The 21709-nt window shown below is 45.6% G+C and overlaps 1 protein-coding gene across 2 annotated transcripts; it reads left to right on the top strand.

Moving 5' to 3' along the window:
* Positions 1-9384: 9384 nt before the first annotated feature.
* On the top strand, positions 9385-20622 carry zgc:110329 (uncharacterized protein LOC550500 homolog). 2 transcript variants are annotated; one of them, XM_049003332.1, is made up of 8 exons: positions 9388-10030; positions 13567-13752; positions 14645-14719; positions 14817-14912; positions 16605-16721; positions 17083-17136; positions 17895-18011; positions 19616-20622. In XM_049003332.1, the coding sequence occupies exons 1-8, from the start codon at positions 9944-9946 to the stop codon at positions 19940-19942; spliced, it is 1059 nt and encodes a 352-aa protein (XP_048859289.1). In that variant the 5' UTR covers positions 9388-9943; the 3' UTR covers positions 19943-20622. The 2 variants fall into 2 exon arrangements, with proteins under 2 accessions (XP_048859300.1, XP_048859289.1); XM_049003343.1 differs by lacking the exon at positions 14645-14719 and having other exon boundaries at positions 9385-10030.
* Positions 20623-21709: the final 1087 nt, after the last annotated feature.

Genomic DNA, 21709 nt, shown 5'->3' on the forward strand with positions numbered 1-21709 from the left:
GGAAATCAGGCAGAGTACTGTACATGGCTTTTTTTATATCACGTGACAAATTTATTTTCTTGATATATACAGCCAATAAACCCACTTTACGTCCAGAGAAGATGTGTGTTCTCATTTTTGTACTTTGTTGGTCCCTCTGTGTGTGTACTGATTTTACTGCAGTGAGTATTTTATCTGAGAGTGTTCACTGATTGATTGTATGTGTCTCCTGTTTGACTGATGTGTGTTACTGTTTGAGTGAGTTGTGCAATTTTGCAATAGCTATTTAGTGTTTTGATTCATGTAGAGGGTTTCGCAGGGAAAATGGGGAGTTCTGCCAGATTTGTTAGTGTTAGGCATTGGCTAATTTGAGAATGTGGTTATTCTGAAAAAAAGTAGTTAAGCGCCTGAGAAACTGTAGTATGTGAAAGTAAGTGTAGATTCAGACACATTCAGTGCAGATTTTTACAATATGATACACAGATAGGGGCGGCATGGTGGTGCAGTGGTTAGCACTGTTGCCTCACACCTCTGGGACCCGGGTTCGAGTCTCCGCCTGGGTTACATGTGTGTGGAGTTTGCATGTTCTCCCCATGTCATCATGGGGTTTCCTGTGGGTACTCTGGTTTCCCCCCACAGTCCAAAGACATGCTGAGGCTAAATTGCCCATAGGAGTGCATGTGTGAGTGGATGGTGTGTGAGTGTGCCCTGCGATGGGCTTTCATGTGCAGAGATAAAGACTGAAGTAAGAGTCAGTATTCTTCCATCACATATTCTGATTAGAGCTGGGAAATTTATTGTGTTTACATGTTGCTTTAATTTTAAGTTATGATTTTAAGTTTAATTTTTAAGTTATAAACACATTATTTCTTTAATTGCATTAACACATACAGTATTTTGTTACCCAAATAGAGAATCATGTGAGAATTTTAATAGAGACCTATAATATTCCTTCCTGGTTGAAAATAGTGTGAGACTTTAGGTTCTGATGTTGCACAGAATCTCAGAATTCATAGTTAAAATTAGAACATTCAGTTAGTTTCTCACAGTGAAGCTGATATTACCCGATTCATTTTGTTTTTAAAAATAGATGGAGGCATACATAGGATAAAAATACTGCAATTTGCAACATTTGCTTTATTTTATTGAAGGCTTAAATTTCTTCTTAGCAGTAGCAGAATTTTAAGATCTTTCATGTTATAAAGTATACGTTCAATGGTTGTCAGGCTTCTGTTTTTAAAGCCATTTGCCAATTAGGTGTAAGATTTTAGATCGATCACGCAGTCTGGATTAAATGGAGTTTCACTCTGCGTGTTGAGTACATGCTGGACAATATATACTGCCTGGTCAAAAAAAAAATCACTGTTCGAATTTAAATCGGCAAATACCTAAGAGCCAATGACTGGATCATTATTACAGTGTCAGGATCGGTGTCCGTCTGGTCCTGTCCCATGTGTCTTGTCCCTGTTTGGCCAGCAGGTGGTGCTGGCCATTCTGTTTGATCCTCTGTCTAGTAGCCCCTTAGTCCCTGGTGTTTCCCCTCTCCAGGCCGCTGTGTGGCTTAATGAGCTATGTGGTTGCCTATTCTTACCAACTCCCCTTTTTGTTGTTTTTTTCTGTTATTCGTTATTTTATGTTCTCCTGGTTAATAAGTGTATACATTAGTTACAGTTCCTTGTGTTTGCTCCCTGGTTTAATTATGTTCTTGTATTTATATTTGTAGTCTTTCCTAGTGCTACCTCTTAGTGTTTAAGGTTTCATAGTTTCTGTACTGGTTAATTGTAACTACCCCTTGCCTTGTTTCTCTGCGCCCATAATGATCAGTTCATTTGATTGTCCTCACCTGTTCTTTGTTGCCCCTGGTTCTGTGTAGCCACACCTGCTTCTTGTTAGTCCTTGTTATTGGTGTATTCAAGTCCCTGCCTATGTTCTAATGATGGGCCAGTGAAGCTTCATGAGGCTTTCAGGTGCCCCCAAAAAAGTACTGGAACGTTATGAGACTTCAAACCTTTTTTCCAAACATAAAGAAACCCATAGTGAGTTTCAGCAGGACTTCGAACAATCTGAGAATGGAGTCTATGTGCGTCTGCAGTGAATGAATAATGTGGTTGGTATGACAGCTGGGTCTGATTGTGTTATGCTAAATATAATCTATGTTATACTATGTTTCTTTCAGTTTACTTTTATGTATTTTCAGTCATTTTGAACTTACAGTAAAATACTGTGGTGGATCTGGGATGAACTCACTAATTGTCAAACTGTTGCCAATTACATGCTGCAATACTTGCGACTATTTTCACTTTTTGGGGCTAGAGGGGAGTTTTAAACTGGGGAGATGAGGGACAGGGGAGAGAAAGAATACAAATATAATAATTCACATTAATTCATTTGGCAGATGCTTTTATTCAAATCAATTCACAACAAGCGAATGGAAAGCCAACCTCCCCAGTGGCAGCGAGAAATGGTCCACTGAATAAGCAAAGAAACTCATAATAATAACAATAATAATAATAATAATAATAATAATAATAACTAACTTCCTATCTTTCCATATGAATATTCATTCACCTTACATGACAGACAAACTATTTCCAAACATTTGAGGATTGTTTCTTTCCAATTCCAGAGCCACTTTTCATAATGAATCAAAAGGTGTTGTGTATAATACAAACTGTACACCAATCAATCTCTCCAAACACAAAAGAACCCCACGACGCCCAAAGGTTTCATCTCAATTTTATAAAAGTTTCAGCGAGCTGACAGGATTCGAAACCTCTGACACCTCAGGACAAGTAGCACGTCATCAGTCACATGATACTGCATAAACGAAGCAAGCCCCGCCTCCCAGCTTCAAGTCACTGGGCTTCACTTTGACAAGGCGAGCTCCAAAGTCTTGGTATTGCACGTCCCTTCACTACTTTGTTCTGTTCCTCAGTCAGTCATTGTGTTTTGTTGCTTTGTGTTCCCTTTGTTGCCTAGTTCCCCTTAGTATTTAAGTTTATCGTTCTTTTGTTTTTTCCTTATGTTTAGTTTTGACCTCTTGTGGTCCTTGTTGTTTATTGGGTGTTTTTCCCCAATGTATTTGTTAGTTGAATAAACCCTTGTTGTCTTAGAGCCACTAACTGCTTCTCCATCTCCTTTTTCCCTCCTGCACCATGCCACTCCACAACATACAGCAACAGGAATCTACTGAATGGACAAAAGTCATCCCATCAATGGGTTTGTACTTTCCGAATGTCGTGGGCATATTCGGGGACAATAATGCCAAGATTCATTGAGGTCAGCTTGTCAAAGAGTGGTTCTGGGAGCATGAGGAATCATTTTCACACATGAATTGGCCACCACAGAGTCTTGACCTTAACACTAACGAAGGTCTCTGAGATGTACTGAAGAAGACTTTACATAGTGGTTCAACTCACCTATTATCAATACAAGATCGTACCAAGATGAATGTGTATAATCAAAGCTAAAGGCGGTCCAACGAAATATTAAAATATGTGACTTTTTTTGGCCAGACAGTGTATGTACATGTGTTATACTTCATTATTTGCGAAGGTATGTGATTAAAAAAAAAAATTCAAATTCCTACTTATAATACAATGCCCTCTCTTTTCTGGTTGCCATCTGTTCATTGAGCTCTTCTGAAAGCACTGAAATTCAACTTGCAGTAGAATTTTTGCTGAAAATGAATAATCTGTAGATCACGAATTTGAGTTAAACAAATGTAGAAATATGGGTCATCAAGTCAAGTCAAGTCAAGTAGGTTTTATTGTCATTTCATCTTCATGAACTTGAGAATATTTTTGCAAGAAAACTGTTATGGTGAAATAGGGTGATTGACATTAACTTAATTTTTGAGGTATGTTAAAATTATGTCATTTGTTGTTGCGAATTGGTGATAAATTTTCCCCATATAGGTAGCTAAAGTAACACAAAACTACATAAAATGATTTGAAATCTTTCAACTTCATTGCTTGTAACGCACAATGAACAATCAATTTGTACAATAAGGAAAATAATATGTTACAGCACTGAGTGCATAACAATAATCCATATACACTCTTTTGTGTTAATTCTACATTAATTTGGGGGTTTCATTTTATAGATGGTTATGATTATCAATATCCCAATCAGTCAGACAACTGTGCAAGTAATTAGTTAATCTTTAAAAAATCGATTCACAGCCTTAATCCAGATACATAATTTTGACTTTTGTTTTTCTAGAGAATTCCAAGCATGTCTGGCATGGGTGGAGGAGCCCATGAGCTACGTTCCATCGAGGTCTCGTGTGGCAGTGGAGACGTGCGGGTTTCTCTGTCTGACCAGTAAAAACAAACCTCCTCCTTGTGTTACGCAGGTGCTGCGCTGGGCTGTAATTAAGCGGCTGCCTTCCCCAGCCCTGCAGACATGGCTGCTCATGGTGAAAACCTCACTATTTCCGCTTGAAATCCCTCCTGAGTCACACATAACCTGTGTGGGGGAGACGACCACAGCGTTATTGCCACTCCTCCTGGCTGCTCGTCAGCTGCTTCCCTGACCACCTTCTTCCTGTGGACATTAGTCCCCCCCCCCCAAATGAGGTTTGAACACTGATACCTCTGTGCTATGGGGAGGAATTCCATCCTAAACCAAAATCACTCTATTTATGTTAAATGTTTCTTTTTCCATCGTTACTTGGATAGATCAGCATATACCCTTTCGAAACATTCTCCCGCTCATGGGTCTGGCTGAGACAGGCTGCCCAGCGCCCTATGCCCATAACTGGGGCTCTGGGTGGAAGTACACACTGTCACATCACACATTAGCCAGCCCTGTAGAGCAGGCCTCCTCTCTGACCTGCTGCCTGGTGGAAGAAGGCTTACCCAGCAAGCACAGGCCTCTGAGCACGTTGGGCAGCTGCAGTCTGAAGCACAAGGACCCAGGCAATCTGATAACATAAATCTGAGACTCTCTAAACAATGTCAGGTATGGAAGACGTCACGCCAGTCATAGACGCCACAAATCTGTTTTAAACATTGAGGTAATACAAACCGATATTCCCCAGTGCCATACAAGATGAAGCTGCCTTCCATTCAGTACATATCAGCAACACTCTACTGACTTTTCTACAGAGGAAACTGAATTATTTCAACTGAGGGAAAATATGTCCGTTATATTTGAAATATCTATTATTACTGAAGGAAAAGGATGGGTTTACTTAAAGGGAGGCCTTCAGTTTCACTGCTGACGAGATATGCAGGCCTCTGACGGTCTGAAAATATGTGCATTCCGCACGGTCACCGTAGCCCCACAACCGGAGCGGGAACCCAGAGTGGACAGCGTGGAGCCAAAAATCCAATTTCACACATCAAATGTTGTCCCCCAGCTGAAACACAATCTGCCACTGGACTGAGGAGGAAGGGGGAGCTGGCATCGGCCCATCAGCCAAATCCTCAGACGCCTGGATGATAGCCTGATCTCAATTCAGCAACAGAGGGATTTAATAAGTAAATTACAGATATGTGGCTGCTTTTGGAGCCCATAAAGCCCTATGAAGATCTGCGAGCTGTATTTACTCACATAAAGTGATTCCTGTTGACGTGCTTGTGAATTTATTCCATGGTGTTTCTGCTTACTCATGATAGACAGGTCAGCTGTGCTGGTCGGCAGGTTGGTTCAGGACATCCACGTCCTGCAGGCCCCCTGCCCTTGTGGCCTTTAGCTAAGGTAAAGTGAAAGATTATCTTGAATGCTTCCGGCTGTAGAATGGGCCGTGGGCAGCAGGCTTGCTTACATTTGTTTGGTTTTTGCATTCTGCACACTTAGGGCTGAACAATGATGTGGTCCTTAAAGATTTTAAATAGCTTCCTTGTTAAGCAGGCCGGCACATCCTGTGAGGCTGTGCATGACCGCGGCAGGACTGGACCTAAGGCCGCTCTCAGGCATGATGTTAAGTGAGATTTGGGCTCCCTGCCCAGCTGGGATGCTGTGCATTCTGATCATGCTGATTACCTGTCCATCTCAGGCTGTGAAACATGCCCAAAGTTAATGGGTACTGATTATGTTGCTGCTGAGAAATGCTCAGTGGCTTCCCCTTACTTACATCAGGAGGCTACTGGTCTCAGTGCCTCTCCTTCCTTGGTCCTGTGGTGAGAATCAGGTGAAGAAGCTTATGTGGTACTCATTTCTGCTTGTGCCTCGTTTTCTCTGAGGGCCTTTAGATGAGGATCACCGTACTTGGGGGGCACACCTGCAGATCAGCCCTGATTTCAGCAGAGCCACAGCAGAATCTTCTCCAATCGCCCCGTCTGTGCTCGGCGCACCATCTCATGGAGCCCATTGTTAGCGGCCTTACGTAAATTGTGCCAATCTGAGGATCTGGCTGTACCGCTATCTCTTCAGTAATCGTCTCACAGATGTCGTCACCTAATCCCTAAGTGTTCAGTCTGCCGTTCTGTGTGCATAGATTAAAGATAGACACTAATCGGTTATTAAAATGAACTTTCATCTTGCAGGAGGAATCAACACATGCCATCTCTGTAAAGTAAATCCCGGCACTCCGCGCATTCCAAGTGAATCATTATACAACTGTAAAACATCACTGTGTTATTGCCAAAGTGCTGGATAAATGTGGCCCCAGACACGTAGAGACAAATTAGCGGAATTTTCCGGCCTAATGTCATGATGTTTTTGATTAAATTTTCACTCAGCAATGGTTCCTCAGAAACAGCCCTGTCACTGTGCTCTTCTAACACAGACACTGAACAGGCTGCAGGAATGATAAACACATCCAAACTGAAGAAGGTGGTATGTTAGTCAAGTTTCAAAGCTGGAGATCAGGCTGTATATGGAACTGAATCAACAGCTTGAAAATGATGGCTTCAGATGTCGCTGGCGACAACAATCGGCTGGGCGATAAATTATTTGGGCTTTTGTAATTACTTTGTCCAGTTTCAATATGTGATGAGTTCCTCGCTATTCAGGAGAATAAATTGTCAATATTGCTGTGTACAGAGCAGAAGGAAGAGGAGCAAATTCATGATGACAGGCATCAACGTCAGTGCAGTCGAGCTAGGGAAAGATCAGAGATACCGAGTAAAACTGAAGCCACGTACACAAAACGAGGCGGACAAAGACGGAATCAGGCATGCGAAGGGACTGAGAAGTGTGGAAAAAACCCAGAACATCATGGTCCCAAGGCAAACAGACATGACTGAAGCAGACACGAGCTGTGAAGCCCCCATCACTCACGTTGAAATTTATTCTTCAAACTGATGCTCACAGAAAAAGGCCTAACATTTTTTTGCAGTATTGCATTCACGTTTCTTATTTTGTTGATGCAAATGCTACCAACCGATGTTTAATCTATGTCAGAGCTAAACCCGTAGTGGTGCCTTTCTTACAGGTAAAACAGAGACCTGCAAAGGTCTTGTCTGACAATAATTAGGCAGCTTCACCAAAGAAATCACCTCCTTTCTAGGAAAAAAAAATGTTGATAAACAGAACACAGGCAAATTGTGTGCAAAGCTGACGCTCTTCTATCGCTCTTGTTGCCTATGGTCTAGTGAGGGTCTGACTCCAGTGCAGGAGCTGGAAGCAAGAACGCTAGACGAATGGCCTCCTACAGGCATTTATCTGACATTCTGTCTGTCTCCCCCCTCTCTCAGTCAGTACCTGCCTGCTTCCTCTGGTCAGTTGACCTTTTTACACTAACCTAGGCTTCCCATTAAAAAATCCATTATTCATGGTGATGCATTATTGAATATTATGGCACTTCAGAAATCCAGGACATGTTTACACGTATAATCTTATGCAAAGCGAGGTGAGCTCAAAAGTCAAAGTCAACTTTATTGTCACTGTTGATGAAAATGAGGTCATCCCAAGACAAAACGACAAAACAAACAAAATCTAGCAGAGTCTGGTGAACCTAGTGACTGCTGCATGTTTCCACGCTGCCATCTTTAATTGAAGACAAAATCCTCCCATCTGAAGCTCTGGCTTTGCTCTGTGTGGGCTGCTGAAGGCTTGCCGCTCCAAAGACATGTAATTCAGTATCTCTAAATGTCCTGTGGTGTACAGTGTCTGTGTACCTCTGCCATTTGCCTTATGCCGTCTGCCACAGGACCCCCCCCCCCCCCCCCCCCGCCCCAAAAACCTAGCCAGGATAAGTGGTTAGAAGATGGATAGATGAACTACATGTATTTACAGTAAATGTAAAATGGGGTAGCAGTAGATACCTACTTGACAACATTTCCTGCACTGTCAGAAAATCGGTGCTCTTTTTCTGACAGTGTAGCTCGGTCTGCCAAATTCACAGCCCTCGTTAGAAATTAAGACAATTAAAAATATAATAATCAGTACAAAAAAACAACAGGGATTCAGCAGCTGTCGCTGTTTGGGCCCCGAAAAACGAGAAGCTCTCCAGAATGACAGATGTTATTAAATATGAGTTTGAGGATTTCTAACCATGCCCAGTCTCAGAAAAAAGGGTAACATTTGAAGGTATAGAAATGGATTCTGAGGAACGTTTCCATGCCATTGATGGTACATAAATGCTTTTTGTATCTTTGGGATGTTCCTCAGAGTCCATTTATGGAGTTCAGCTGCAGTAGCACGCAAAGGTACTGATTTCTACCTTTTTTTCTGAGAGTGCAGTTATTTACCCAGCAGTTTGAACTACAGAAATGTACATCGGTGCATTATTTTGCAATTTAGATGTAAACCTTTTGCCACATAATGAGCACCTTGACAGTTTTGAAGGAGTTTCCTGTTATTCATGACGATCTCAACAAAGGACTTCGCTATTCTGAGTTTTTCTAACAGATTCCGTGAGACTGCGCCAATCTCAATTTGTCCTCAAATCAAGTAATTAAACCCTGACAAAGTAGCAATTTAACTGCCTATCACGAATGATGGAAGGTTCTGTAAATGAGAGGTGTCTGAGGGATCCCCCCACCCCCAAAACATGTTTATGTATTTTGTCACACATGTGTATAGGCAGAAGGGGACCAATGATTTCCAAGAGACATTAAGAGATATATGTCTATAAAACATTACTACTTATTGTATAATAGTATTCCCTATTTGAATTATTACTATAATTATAATTATTTTAATGCATAAGAAGGTAAAGGAGAAATTTAAAGATGAGACTGTAAAATGACTGCATATTATCACATTATAGTGGATCGTAATTCACGGGAAGGTTACACAGCTGCTCGGTTGGGGGGTTCCATTCACACCTCCGTTCGGTGTGTGTGTGTGTGTGTGTGTGTGTGTGTGTGTGTGTGTGTGTGTGTGTGTGTGTGTGTGTGTGTGCGTGCAGTTTGCATGTCGCGTCAGTTTCTTCTGGGTACTCAGGGTAACGTACAGAGTGCAGTACAGGGACATGCATTTCGGTAATTTGATTGTCCCTACTGACCACACACTCATGCATTAGGAAAGCAGCTGACCTCAGCTCATTTCTCTTTGTCTCCCCCTGTGTATGGGGCACATATTTGGCTCCTATTTCGTATCTTTTTCTGGATGGTACCAAATTAGCTAAACAGTCACACTCAACCGCAGTTAGTTTTATGTCGTTTATTGCTATACTGTAGTATTTAAAATATTCCAGCAGAACTCTGGCACTAGGCTTTTCTGGATAGCTGGACGCAGATCCTAACAATAGCGGTCTCAGGTTTCCACGCCGTTGACAGGGTTTAATTAAAAGAAAAAACATTATAAAGCAACCCTTCAAGACAACATGAATGGAAACCGAAGAGATGCCACAGAGTTTTAATTCGACGGATAGTTTAATTCAGGCGCTTTGGCCATTAGCTCTAGGAAGCAAAGAGAGGCTAATGCGCTAGCAAGCTAACCCGCTAGTACTGTAATAGGCTAGCACGCTAACAGGCTAAGCGGCAGATAGGCGGTATCCCCGGGGAGGGATGTGGAAGTGCGTTCCGCGACTGTCTACTTGTACTTTTATTTTGTCACCGGCACCGAAATGTCGCCGTGTTATGAATGGAGAAGCAGCACCCGGTACTATTACTGCATTAAATTCACGCTCAACGTTTACTCCATGCTGTTCTCGGTAAGCGCCCTGTTCCTGGTTAGCTAGTGCGAGCTCTCGCCCACTTTCTCCCGGTGTCAGTATGTGCCGTCCGCATCGTTACAGTGTATCTCCTGTTGCTTTTAATTTGTTACGTTTGACGTGAACGACTTATCACTGTGTAGTTAATATTAATATTATTGTACCATTAAGCCTAAATGGACACTAGTTTGTTAATAATCCGTCTGAGTGTTCGTGTCAGTCTGGGTGTTTCGCTCTTTGTCTGTTGCTGTCTATCTGCCTGTCAGGATATCAGCCCGTCACTCTCTGGAACTTCCTTTCCCACTGTCAACTTGTCCGTCTGTGATTACAGGTGGCGGCTTCAGTTTGCTGATAAAATCCACCCGATAAACTTATTTTAAAATGCAGTAGTGACGTGTATCATTTAGGTGCATTTAAACAGGATGGGGCACTTTCCATCATTGCTAACTGTGGTGATCCCCAGCCTAGAACAGCCTGAGATTCACCACAGTTAAGAATGATGGAAAGTGTAAAGACATTAAATTCATAGACCTCCAAATGAGTGCTTAATTATATCAATGTCTGTGGCTGGAACATGATATATGAGCCGCCTGGCAGTACTGTGGAATCAGCAGAACTGATCTGGGGGCCACTTGCTGCATTGCGGTTTTCCTCCGTTTTCCATCCTCCTCTGATTGGGAGATGCGTTGTGAGACCATGAAGTTCCCTAAATTTCCAGGTGTGCTTTGTGACTTCATTAGACTGGGAGCAGTTATTGGTAGGGATGAGCGATGCTTGGAAGATGAGTTTTCTCCTGGCCGGTGTTGTTTCATACATTTTCTTAAGCAGAAGTTTTGTTGGGAAGGGTATATATGGAATGAGATATAATATGAACAGGATATAAACATTCATAATCACATCCTGGGAGTTAAAATGCTGTGGTTGCCTCTCCTTCTTGACCAAGGCCCTGCACTGGGAGACACTGTTGTGAGAGGTCTGGATAGAGACCCACACAAGGTCTGGATAGAGAGCCTGCTCCCCCCCAGCAGGCTGCGTCACTGATCTCTTGGTCTGCACCTGTTTGCTTTTGCTGTGGTGATGGCTTCCTTACTGTAGTAAAGGTCTAAGGTGCAACCATAAATGGGTCCCTAGGAAACGATTGTCTGTTCTGTTTAGTGTGTGGAGGGTTTAGGGTTGCAAAGGGGCAGAAAAATTACTGAAACTTCCATTCCATGGGAAGTTAAGCTGAGGAATTTTTGAAAGTTGGAAACTTCCTATAGGAATTAATAGGAACATATGGGAATTAGCAGAAAAGTTCCCAAACTTTTTCAGCCCTAGGAGAGGTAGTTTGGCATCTTGGTGAGAACCTCACCTGTGATTGTCAGTGCACGCATATGTTTACAAGCCTTTGCACATGAACACACATGCCCTGTGTTCATAGGTCTTTGCCATATTTTGTGTGAAAACCACAGGGCTTTTCCTTTTCATGCATATCGGTTATGGGGCTCCTTTTGTCACACTGGGTTTAAAAGAATTTTCAGATGGTAATCGGGGATGTGTCGGTTTTTAAGCCTGTAAGTGCTGGGGTTGGAGAACACAAGAGAACACGCTGAACAGGTGTGAGAGTGTGTGTCTGTCTGTATGTGTGTATGTGTTTACATGTGTGTGTCAGAAAGGGATGGATCTTTCTGCCTCTTTTCAGGCTGCAGGTTGAAAGTCCTACTCTGTTTTAGAAGGACCTTAGTGGTCCTGGCTCTGGCCTGTTGTCTGGGTGCTCTCTCGCTCTCCTGTTGCCTGTTTTGTTGGTCTGATTTTATACTGCTCCCGTCTCTCCCATCCCTCTTGTGTGTGTGGTTTTTTTGATGAACATTTTGTCCCAGAATCAATCAGCAGAAATAATGAGTCTCTCCTGTTCGCCTGCACTGTCCCATCTCTGCTTTTCACCTCACGGGAAATTACAGCCATTTTACTGTTCAATTTGTGCTGTCCCTGTGCCTCCGTCTCTCCCGCTCCCTCCTCCTTCTCATATGTGACCTCTGAGAAACAGTCAGTCGTTTTACATCCTCCTCTTCTCTTTTTCTTTCCTTCTATTTCATCCATTCCCCCCTTTTCATTATTTGGAAGAGGCTGTTAGCTTTGAGGCTCATGCGTAGAGTGTCACACAAGCTGGCTTTGACATTTTGCTTTAAAATGATAACTCTGTCCACATTTGAAGGAACGAAACAAAACTGAATAGCCTAGAAGCTCCACGTTGCCACACCGACTCCACTGGCTTCTCCGTGCATGTCCCTGTCCCCCCCCCCCCCCCCCATTCTGTCATCATTTGTCCACTCACAGTGATAATGGTGGAAATAAATGCATCATGCCTTTTTCACTTAGGTTTTCTAAATAGTGCCATGAAGTATGAATGCGGTGTCCATCTCCCTCAGATGTGCTATGTGCAGTCAATCTGTTTTCAGAGGCTGCTCACGGGTCCTGACAGTCTCTGGCAACTGCTCTGCCTTCTTCTCCTGTTTCCCCATCTTATGGTTTTTGCTGTAGCCACATTGTTTGTTAGATTACCCTGTTTCCTGATGGATGCTGGTATCAGGAGTGTGGCAGAAATAAGAGCTTCTCCTCTGGGGGAGATGGCCCTTAAATGTAATGGCAGAATCAGAAGCTGCCTGTCAGATGTCAGATTTTAATTTTTTTCCGTTAGGGAGGATAGTCTGTCTTTTAATGGTAATCAAACAGGAAGTGGAAGGCAGGCAGTGTTCGTCCACTTCCTGGAATGTACTAATGACTTTGCAAGGACAGTCTGGATTGCCATGTATTTGTAGAATGTTTTCTTTATCCTCCCTCATTGCGGTCTGGCTTTGTCCACCAGCTGTGGCAGGACCAGAGTCATATTCATAGGACAGGAAGTGACCTTATGGGCGGGTGGGGTCACTCTGGCAGCCTGTCGAGTTCAGAGCACTTTGCAGGAGATCAGTCCACGCAGTGGAGTGCTGGGGAGCTTACGGCACGGGGTGGGGGGAGGAGTTTCCTGAAGAATTGCTGCTGCTGAATAATAATTTTGTCTTTCTCCCTGTCAGAGAGGCAGTGCTGGGATGCTGTGTCAGAGGTCAAAGGTTATTCACACACTAATGAAGCTTAAACATGCTGCTCTGTCAGTTGGGACCCAAAACCCACAAACACCGACATTCGGTTCTGTTTTTGAAAAGTCTTCATCCAACCATTTCAGTGGCACCCCACATTGGTTCCCCTGCAGTGTCATACTTGTTCCTGAAGTTTCTTTGTCACAAGCTTTGTTTGACTCAAAGTAAATAGATTATCCTTTGACAGGATTATGAATGGAGGCATTTCACCGTCATTTTTTTCCAAGTGAGGGAGGCTGCATGTGTGTTAATGTTAACTCAACTCCTGAGTCCTTTATTAATCAATTTTGTGTCCCTCTGCTTTTCACTGTGTTAATCCACCCGGTATTTTCCTGTGTTAATCTATCCTGTGTCTCTCTGTGTTATCCTGTAATAAATGTACCCTGTTTCTCCCTGTGTTAATCTGCCATTGCCCTGCAGCTCCTGGGCCTGTGCGTGCTCTGCGTGGGTCTGTATGCAGAGGTGGAGCGTCAAAAGAACCGGACCCTAGAGGGGATATTCCTGGCCCCTGCCGTAGTGCTGATCTTGCTAGGCCTGGTGATGTTCACAGTGTCGCTGGTGGGCATGGTGGGTTCACTACGGGACAACAAGATCCTGCTGCACATGGTGAGGACCCTGGGGAGGGGGCGGGTATCAGCTGCGTAACTGTCGGGTGGTGCACAGTTAAGCTCTGCTAATTCCAATGAAATTACAAACTCACATTCTGCCTGTGTGTTCTCGTGTCTGCCTGTTTGTGCCTGTATCTGTTTTCCCTGTATCTTTAGATATTTCTCGATATGCATAATTGACTGAACTTGTGTTGCCATGTACCTGTTTTACGTCGTTCCAAGACCAGTTCCAATATTAAGAACAGAAGTAAAAATGTCACCCAACAAGAACAATCCTATGATTCATTGTGCCCCAAGATCATTCTTGGGAGGCAAGTTAGCAAGAATGCTCTTGCCAAGACCTCAAGTATGTTCTTTGCATTCTTGCTATTGAGAAACAACCTATCTGTGTGTTCTTGTGTCTGCCTGCGTCTGCCTGTTTGTTCCTGCATCTGCCTGTTTGTTCCTGCATCTGCCTGTGTGGTTCTTCGTCTGCCTCTGTGTTTCTGTGTCTGCCAATCTGTTCCTATATCTATCTGTCTTCCTATGTGTGTCTGTGTGTTACTGTTTCTGCCTGTATCTTCCTGTGTGTTCCTGTATCTCCCTGTTTTTCTTGTATCTGTCTGTATGTGCCTGTGTGTTTCTGTATCTGTCTGTTCTTGCGTCTGCCTGTGTGTTCCTGTATCTGTCTGTGTGTTCCTGTATCTGTCTGTGTATTCCTGTATCTGTCTGTGTGTTCCTGTATCTGTTTGTGTGTTCCTGTATCTGTTTGTGTGGTTGTGTGTTCCTGTATCTGTCTGTGTGTTCCTGTGTCTGCCTGTGTGTTCCTGTGTCTGCCTGTGTGTTCCTGTGTCTTCCTGTATGTGCCCTGTCACGAACCCTAACCATAACCCTAACCCTCTCCTCTGCAGTTCCTCTGCGTGCTCTGTGTCCTGCTGGCTCTCCAAGCTCTTGCACTCATCATCGCCCTCATCTGTGAGAAAAAGGTTAGGTCTTCATTGGGCACTGCTGCTGTAGACTGCCAGTGACTCAGTCTTGGGTGGCATCGTTAAACATCGTGACTGTCCCGCTCTCTCTGGGCAGACATCCGGCCTGTTCCATAGCACCATACGTGAGGGCATTAAGCACTACTACGATGACCTGGACTTCAAGAACATCCTGGACTACGTGCAGGAGAAGGTGGGTGGGTGTGGCCTGTGCTCTGGGATTGGGGTCCTGTCTGATACATATGTGGAATGGATTGTGCAGTGTCTGGGACTGTCCTAATGAAGGATTCAGTGAAGTTCACAATTTCAGGGTTCTGTCTGGAGCCAAAATTGATTACTCCTAATTGCTTAGCTGATGTTTCTAATCCAGAGCCAATTATACTGCCTCTCATTTACCTATTGGATGCCTGGGATGTGTGGGAGGGACAGTGATTGGAGGACAGATGTGTCACTAAACAGAAGGTACAGTATTAATGGAGGGGAGGCGTAAGGAGTCGGCTAAACAGCAAAATCAGAAAGCAGGTGCCTGCGTGTGTCTTTGTGGGTCTCTGTGTGGGTCTCTGTGAGTGCCTCTGTCTGGGTCTCTGTCTGGACCTCTGTGTGTGTCTATGTCTGGTTCTCTGTGTGGGCTCCTGTCTGGGTCTCTGTGTGGGCCTCTGTGTGGGTCTCTGTGAGTGCCTCTGTCTGGGCCTCTGTGTAGGCCTCTGTCTGGGTCTCTGTCTGGACCTCTGTGTGTGTCTATGTCTGGTTCTCTGTGTGGGCCTTTGTGAGTGTCTCTGTCTGGGTCTCTGTCTGGGCCTCTGTGTGGGCCTCTGTGAGTGCTTCTGTGTGGTCTCTGTGTGGTCTCTGTGTGGTCTCTGTGTGGTCTCTGTGTGGGTCTTTGTGTGGGTCTTTGTGTGGGTCTCTGTGTGGGTCTCTGTGTGGGTCTCTGTGAGTGCCTCTGTCTGGGCCTCTGTGTAGGCCTCTGTGTGGGTCTCTGTCTGGGTCTCTGTCTGGACCTCTGTGTGTGTCTATGTCTGGTTCTCTGTGTGGGCCTTTGTGAGTGTCTCTGTCTGGGTCTCTGTGTGGGCTCCTGTCTGGGTCTCTGTGTGGGCCTCTGTGTGGGTCTCTGTGAGTGCCTCTGTCTGGGCCTCTGTGTAGGCCTCTGTCTGGTTCTCTGTCTGGGTCTCTGTCTGGACCTCTGTGTGTGTCTATGTCTGGTTCTCTGTGTGGGCCTTTGTGAGTGTCTCTGTCTGGGCCTCTGTGTGGGCCTCTGTGAGTGCCTCTGTGTGGTCTCTGTGTGGGTCTTTGTGTGGGTCTCTGTGAGTGCCTCTGTGTGGGCCTCTGTGTGGGTCTCTGTGAGTGCCTCTGTGTGGGCCTCTGTCTGGGTCTCTGTGAGTGCCTCTGTGTGGGCCTCTGTGAGTGCCTCTGTCTGGGCCTCTGTCTGGGTCTCTGTCTGGGTCTCTGGACCTCTGTGTGTGTCTATGTCTGGTTCTCTGTGTGGGCCTTTGTGAGTGTCTCTGTCTGGGCCTCTGTCTGGGCCTCTGCGTGGGTCTCTGTCTGGGTCTCTGTCTGGGTCTCTGTGTGGGTCTCTGTGTGGGCCTCTGTGTGGGCCTTTGTGAGTGTCTCTGTGTGGGTCTCTGTGTGTGTCTATGTCTGGTTCTCTGTGTGGGCCTTTGTGAGGGTCTCTGTGAGTGCCTCTGTCTGGGCCTCTGTCTGGGCCTCTGTCTGGGCCTCTGTGAGTGCCTCTGTGTGGTCTCTGTGTGGAGGTGTCCTCACAAAATCACAAAATGAAGACTGGGGGGGGTGGAGATGAGGAATCATGTTAAGCTTCTTGGCGGGAGGACAGCGTGCCGGGCCGTGTGCGGGACACTTGGGACGTGACTGATGAGCCTCCTCTCCCCAGTTCTCCTGCTGTGGTGGGGATGAGTACAAAGACTGGGAGGTTAACCAGTACCACTACTGCAATGGCAGTGGACCCCTCGCCTGCGGGGTGCCATACACCTGCTGCGTGCGTCACAAGGTGAGCTGTATCCTCAACACAGGCATCCAAGGTGCCCTCTGGTGTTCCAGGCAAAGGGGTGTAGCCGGTGAATCATCAGCCCTATAAATGGATTCATGAGCTCAGTATTTAATTACCTCCCACTCTTAGGAAAGGACTGTCCCTTTAGCTTTCTCTCACTGTCCCTAAGCCGTGGGAGGGCCTGGACTTAATTGGTCCTTAATGTGCTGGTGAAGCCCATTGTAGGTCTGGATGGAGATTGAGATGTTTGCGTTGGCTGTAGATGTGAAGTCCAGCTCTTTTTAATGATGGACCCAATGAACGCTTTTCAGTGCTGCTCTGCCATCCTTTCCATCGTTCTCTTTCTGCGCACGTCTTTCAGGTTGTAGGGGGTGTCGTCAACACACTGTGTGGCTACAGAGCCCTAAACCAAGAGGTAAGCTCACCAGACTCACCCCTCCCAGCTGTTGACCTGGTCCCTACATCTCTCTCCAGGAGGCCAGTTCCCCTGGTTCACACTTGCTGGTTATGCTAGTTACATAGCCAGAGCGGCATCTTTCTGTAGCCTCATTTGAAATTGCTCTGTGGATATGGGAGCCTGAGATGTGAGGATTTGCAGTGAGACAAGGTCTTTGCCGTTCATCTCGGGCCTGAATCCTGCCCCAAGAATCTTAGAGCGTGGAGCAGCTGCGCCCTGCATATAAGGGCAGTCCGTTCCAGAGCATACACTCACAGGCCCCCCTATTATTTTCTGAGATGAGTTGGATGATAAAAGGAGGGGTTAAAATCTTATTAAACATGACAGTTGAGGCCCCTTCGTAGCGGAAGGGTGCCAGCAGGCACTACATACAAAGAGAGTTGAAGGTGTGAGACCCCGTGCCTCTCTCTGAAATAAGGTACCATACAGGACTACACAGGACTCCAGGATCCATCACAGGGATCCAGCTGTTTCAGGCAGTGATTCAACAATTTGCAGTAAACGCATCATCCAGTGCTTTTACTGTTGTCATGGAAACGGAAAAGGTGCAGGTAGCGATTTGATCGTTTATGACCATTGTGGTGGGGCTTTGAGTGAGCATGTGACCCATCTATGGCCCCTCCCCCTCTCTCTCTTTTTCCCTGGGCGGCCCCCATCCTGCCTTCCTTCCATCACATACCTTGTCTCTTCATCTGTCTCTCTCCCCCTCTCTGCAGCGCGTGGAGCTTGATGGGGTGATCCATGTGCGAGGCTGCATCCACGCTGTCAACTTATGGATGGGGGACAACGTGGGTGTCACCGTGGGACTCTGTTTCGCTGTGGGGCTCCCTCAGGTTAGTGAGCTCATTCACCCCAACCGCCTCCCCCCATCAGCAGTCCTAAAGCACAGCTGTAAGAGTCCCACGTCTCCTTCTAGCGGTTGGCATGACAACACCCACAGCCACACCCCCATCGCCTGGTTACGCTGCCGTGGTTACGGTGCTTAATCTCAGAGGTACCTCCCCCCAGGTTACTTGGTATAATTGGATGATCATTAAGAAATCGCTTTTGCCAAGAGTGACTTCTTTTCATTTATTAAAGCCAGCAGGTAAGGAGAGAAGTGGGGGAACGTAGGGTGAGGTGAGGAAATCGCCTCCTTTTATTCTCAGTGTGGATGGGAGGGGTGAGGATGGAGAGGAGGTGGGAGATGAGAGGAAAAGAGGGTCATTTTAGTCTCACTGGAGGTACCAGGAGAGAAAAAGGGCTGGGAATGTATCAACCAAGGGCCGACACTCCCTCACGGCAAAGAATGAATGTTGCATTTGTATAGACATTTTCAAGACACTCAAAGCGCTTTACGGAAGCAATGGGGAGCCACTTCAACCACCACCACTGTGTAGCCCCCACCTGGATGATGCAAGGGCAGCCATTCTGCAACAGTACACTCACCCCCATAGTAGATAAGGTGATGAAGGGGCAGGAGAGACTTCACCAGTTAGATACAAGGGATGAATAGGAGGCCAGATGTTTTAGGGCTATAGCGGGCAGTTTTAGCCAGGACATGGTGGTACCGCCCCTACTCCTTCGACAGATACCCAGGCATCCTTTATGACCTCAGAGAATCAGAATCTTGATTTTACTGAAAGACACCCCCATTTTTACAGCACAGTGCACCAGGATCCACACAGACGACAGGATGGGATCCCCCTATTGGCCGCACCAGCACCTCTTCCATCAGCAATCCATCTTTCCTAGTTGGTCTCCCATCCAAGTACAGTCAGACCTAGACCTGGTTAGCTTCAGATGGATTGAGTAGTCTGAACTGCAGGTGGTATGGCTGCTGACAGGCGATTTGTAGTAATGTGATCAGAGCGCAGTAGGCTGTTTGCTTAAAGCACCAAGCAGTGAGTGTGTTCTGCTGCTCATTGGTGGAAATCGGCCATTTTTAATCACACGCTCAGTGGAGTGCCAGGATGATCGCATTACTAGACCTGCCATGCTGACCTACGTATTGTCAGTCTCAGTAAGTTAATTGTGGATATTTTATTTCTCCTGTTTCACTGGGTGTCTGCAGAGCTGGAAAAGAAGGGGAACATACATGATTAGACATGTCTTCGCATGTTTATATAACCCTCTGTCCATCTTCCTGATCACTTATCCAGTGCAGGGTTGTGTTAAGTTGTGTTTATCCTTTCAGTAAAATAAGGAGCCATTGAGCAGGACCCCACTCTACCCTGAATACCCACACCTCCCCCATAAAAGTGCAAAATTTTCTGGTCTGGGAGTCCCCCACGGTATAATTTCCCATTCAGTGTATAATGTTCTCCAAGCATATATGTTATAATTCGGCATATTCAAGGGCCCTTATGGTGCTGGGCCCCGTGAATCTGCCAGGTATCCATGCCCCTCTGACACCCCTGTGCTGACCGCAGTGTTTTGTCCTCTTTCCTGCACACAGTTCCTAGGTATCATCCTGAGCTGCCTCTTCTGGAACCTTTTGGTGGAGATGAGCGAGTCGGCTGACATGGTGGACTTCCGCTTGCTGAAAAAGGCCGGGTTTGAGTACAGCGAGCTGGACCTGACCGGCGCTGGCTGGTGCCTCTGTCTTCCCCGGGATGGAGGCTACCTGCCTGTTCCTGCCTCTGAGCCTGAGACCTGGGCCCAGGAGCCCGCCGGGTCACAGGAAGCTCTCCCCCCTGCTGGAACAGAGCTGGACGAGCTTGGAACAGAACCAGACGAGTGTAGGCCGCAGCCTGCGGTCGATGAAGTAGACAATCAGCTATAGAAATGGACCCTTTCTTTGTTTTAATTTTAAGTCGTATTGACTAGGAAATGTTATTGCACTAAATATGGTACCTAAAAAACATGAAGAAGGAAAGTCTGGTCAGGTTTGCGGGTTGGGACAATACGAAGAAAAAGCATTTTGATATCATCTTGTGTTTTTTATACTTTTTTAACCGTTTGTATTGTAATGTTATTTGTCTTAGTTTGGTCTTAACTTCAAACAGGTGATAAACGGACTCACAACTCGCTACTACAAATTTTTCCAAGCTCAGGTTATGTTAAAGGGGATTTTAAGGAACAGGACTAGTACCTGCCTCCGTTTTGTGTGAGAATGCTGTCATTTCGGGCCTGAGTCGACCCAGGATCCGTATCTGGTGGGACCGGTTTTCTCGGTGCATTGATTCCCACATGGTTGTAAAAACAGATACTTTGTGGGTCAATCAACGTTTATTTTATCGAACATGAATGCTAACACTGTTCACTTTGCTTTTATTTGGCTATGACTGTTAAAAAGCTGCTTTTGTTAGGGATTAAACAAGTAGAGAATGAGATTTGTTTTGGAAGGGGATGTTGGAGGGTGGGAGTGTTCTGGTACCGCTTAGCCCCGTATGGTTTGTGCTGGGAGTCATAGAGCTGAATTTGCACGCTGGTCATTCCCAATAAAATGCATTCGGTTGCATGTCGGTTATGTGGTCCTGACCTGTGTGGCCTGAAGCTGAACCTGGTTCCAGCTTACAGCATGGCTTCTGTCTGACATCCTGTTCATGGCAGCTGGGTCGTCCTTGGTGGCATGACTCAGTCTTCTGTGCTTCCTGGGCTCAGCTTTGCAGCTTGGAGCGTGTCTATGCGTGCGCGTGTGTGTGTATGTGTGTGTGTGTGGGTCTCCGTCTACTTGTGTGTTTCTGTGTTTCACTCCCGGGTTAGTTGCTTACAGAGACCGCACCTAGAGAAAATTGGAGGTGCGTGAAATCCCTCACAGCTGGGGCAGCACCCTTCTGGGACATCTCAGCACCCTGGCCTGTAATCTCGCTGAAAACAGAGACTGCTTTTCCCCATTCAGCATAAGAGTCCTTCTAAACCATGAACTTTCCCCCTACTGTTTAAGAGGGAGGAAAGGCTCTGTATTCCTCAGACGCCTCAACGTCAAGCCGCAAGAAGTCTATGGCAGGAGCTGCTGGTGACACAGCAGGTCTTGATGTACTTTCTAGGTCTTTAACTACTAAACCACAAGTTTTCAATGAATTTAATATATCAATCAATAAAACCGCTGACTAAGAAGCGGGAGGCATGTGAGTCAGACCCCTGAGCTCCTCCCTGAGTTTTGGCAGGAGGCTGACATTGGAAGGTCAGCAGGTATATCTGCCACTGATTATACCCCCATAGACTCTGTCTATGTCTGTGGTCACAGCTCCAGCCTGGAAACCCTGTTTATGTAAATCATTTCACAGTTCAGACTTGGGGGTGATGTGATCCCTAACCAACCAGAAAAAACTGGAACTTCAGCTTATACCTTACAGACTTTCTTTATATCACCCTTGTTATAGACTCTCTTACTCCCTGGCTTTTGCCCTATAGACTCTCTTACCCTCTGGCTTTTGGCCTATATACTCTCTTACCCTCTGGCTTTTGGCTTATAGACTCTTGCTCTCTGCCTTGTGGTTTGAGAATGGGAGGCCTCTTTCTACAAAGCAAGCACATGACAGTCTGCTGCTGTTGTTCTGTTTTAAGTTGTTTGCTTTTAATTTTTTTCTGACTGGGTGATTGTAGG

This window comes from Brienomyrus brachyistius, chromosome 2 (genome assembly GCF_023856365.1).
Source record: "Brienomyrus brachyistius isolate T26 chromosome 2, BBRACH_0.4, whole genome shotgun sequence".
Taxonomy (NCBI): domain Eukaryota; kingdom Metazoa; phylum Chordata; class Actinopteri; order Osteoglossiformes; family Mormyridae; genus Brienomyrus; species Brienomyrus brachyistius.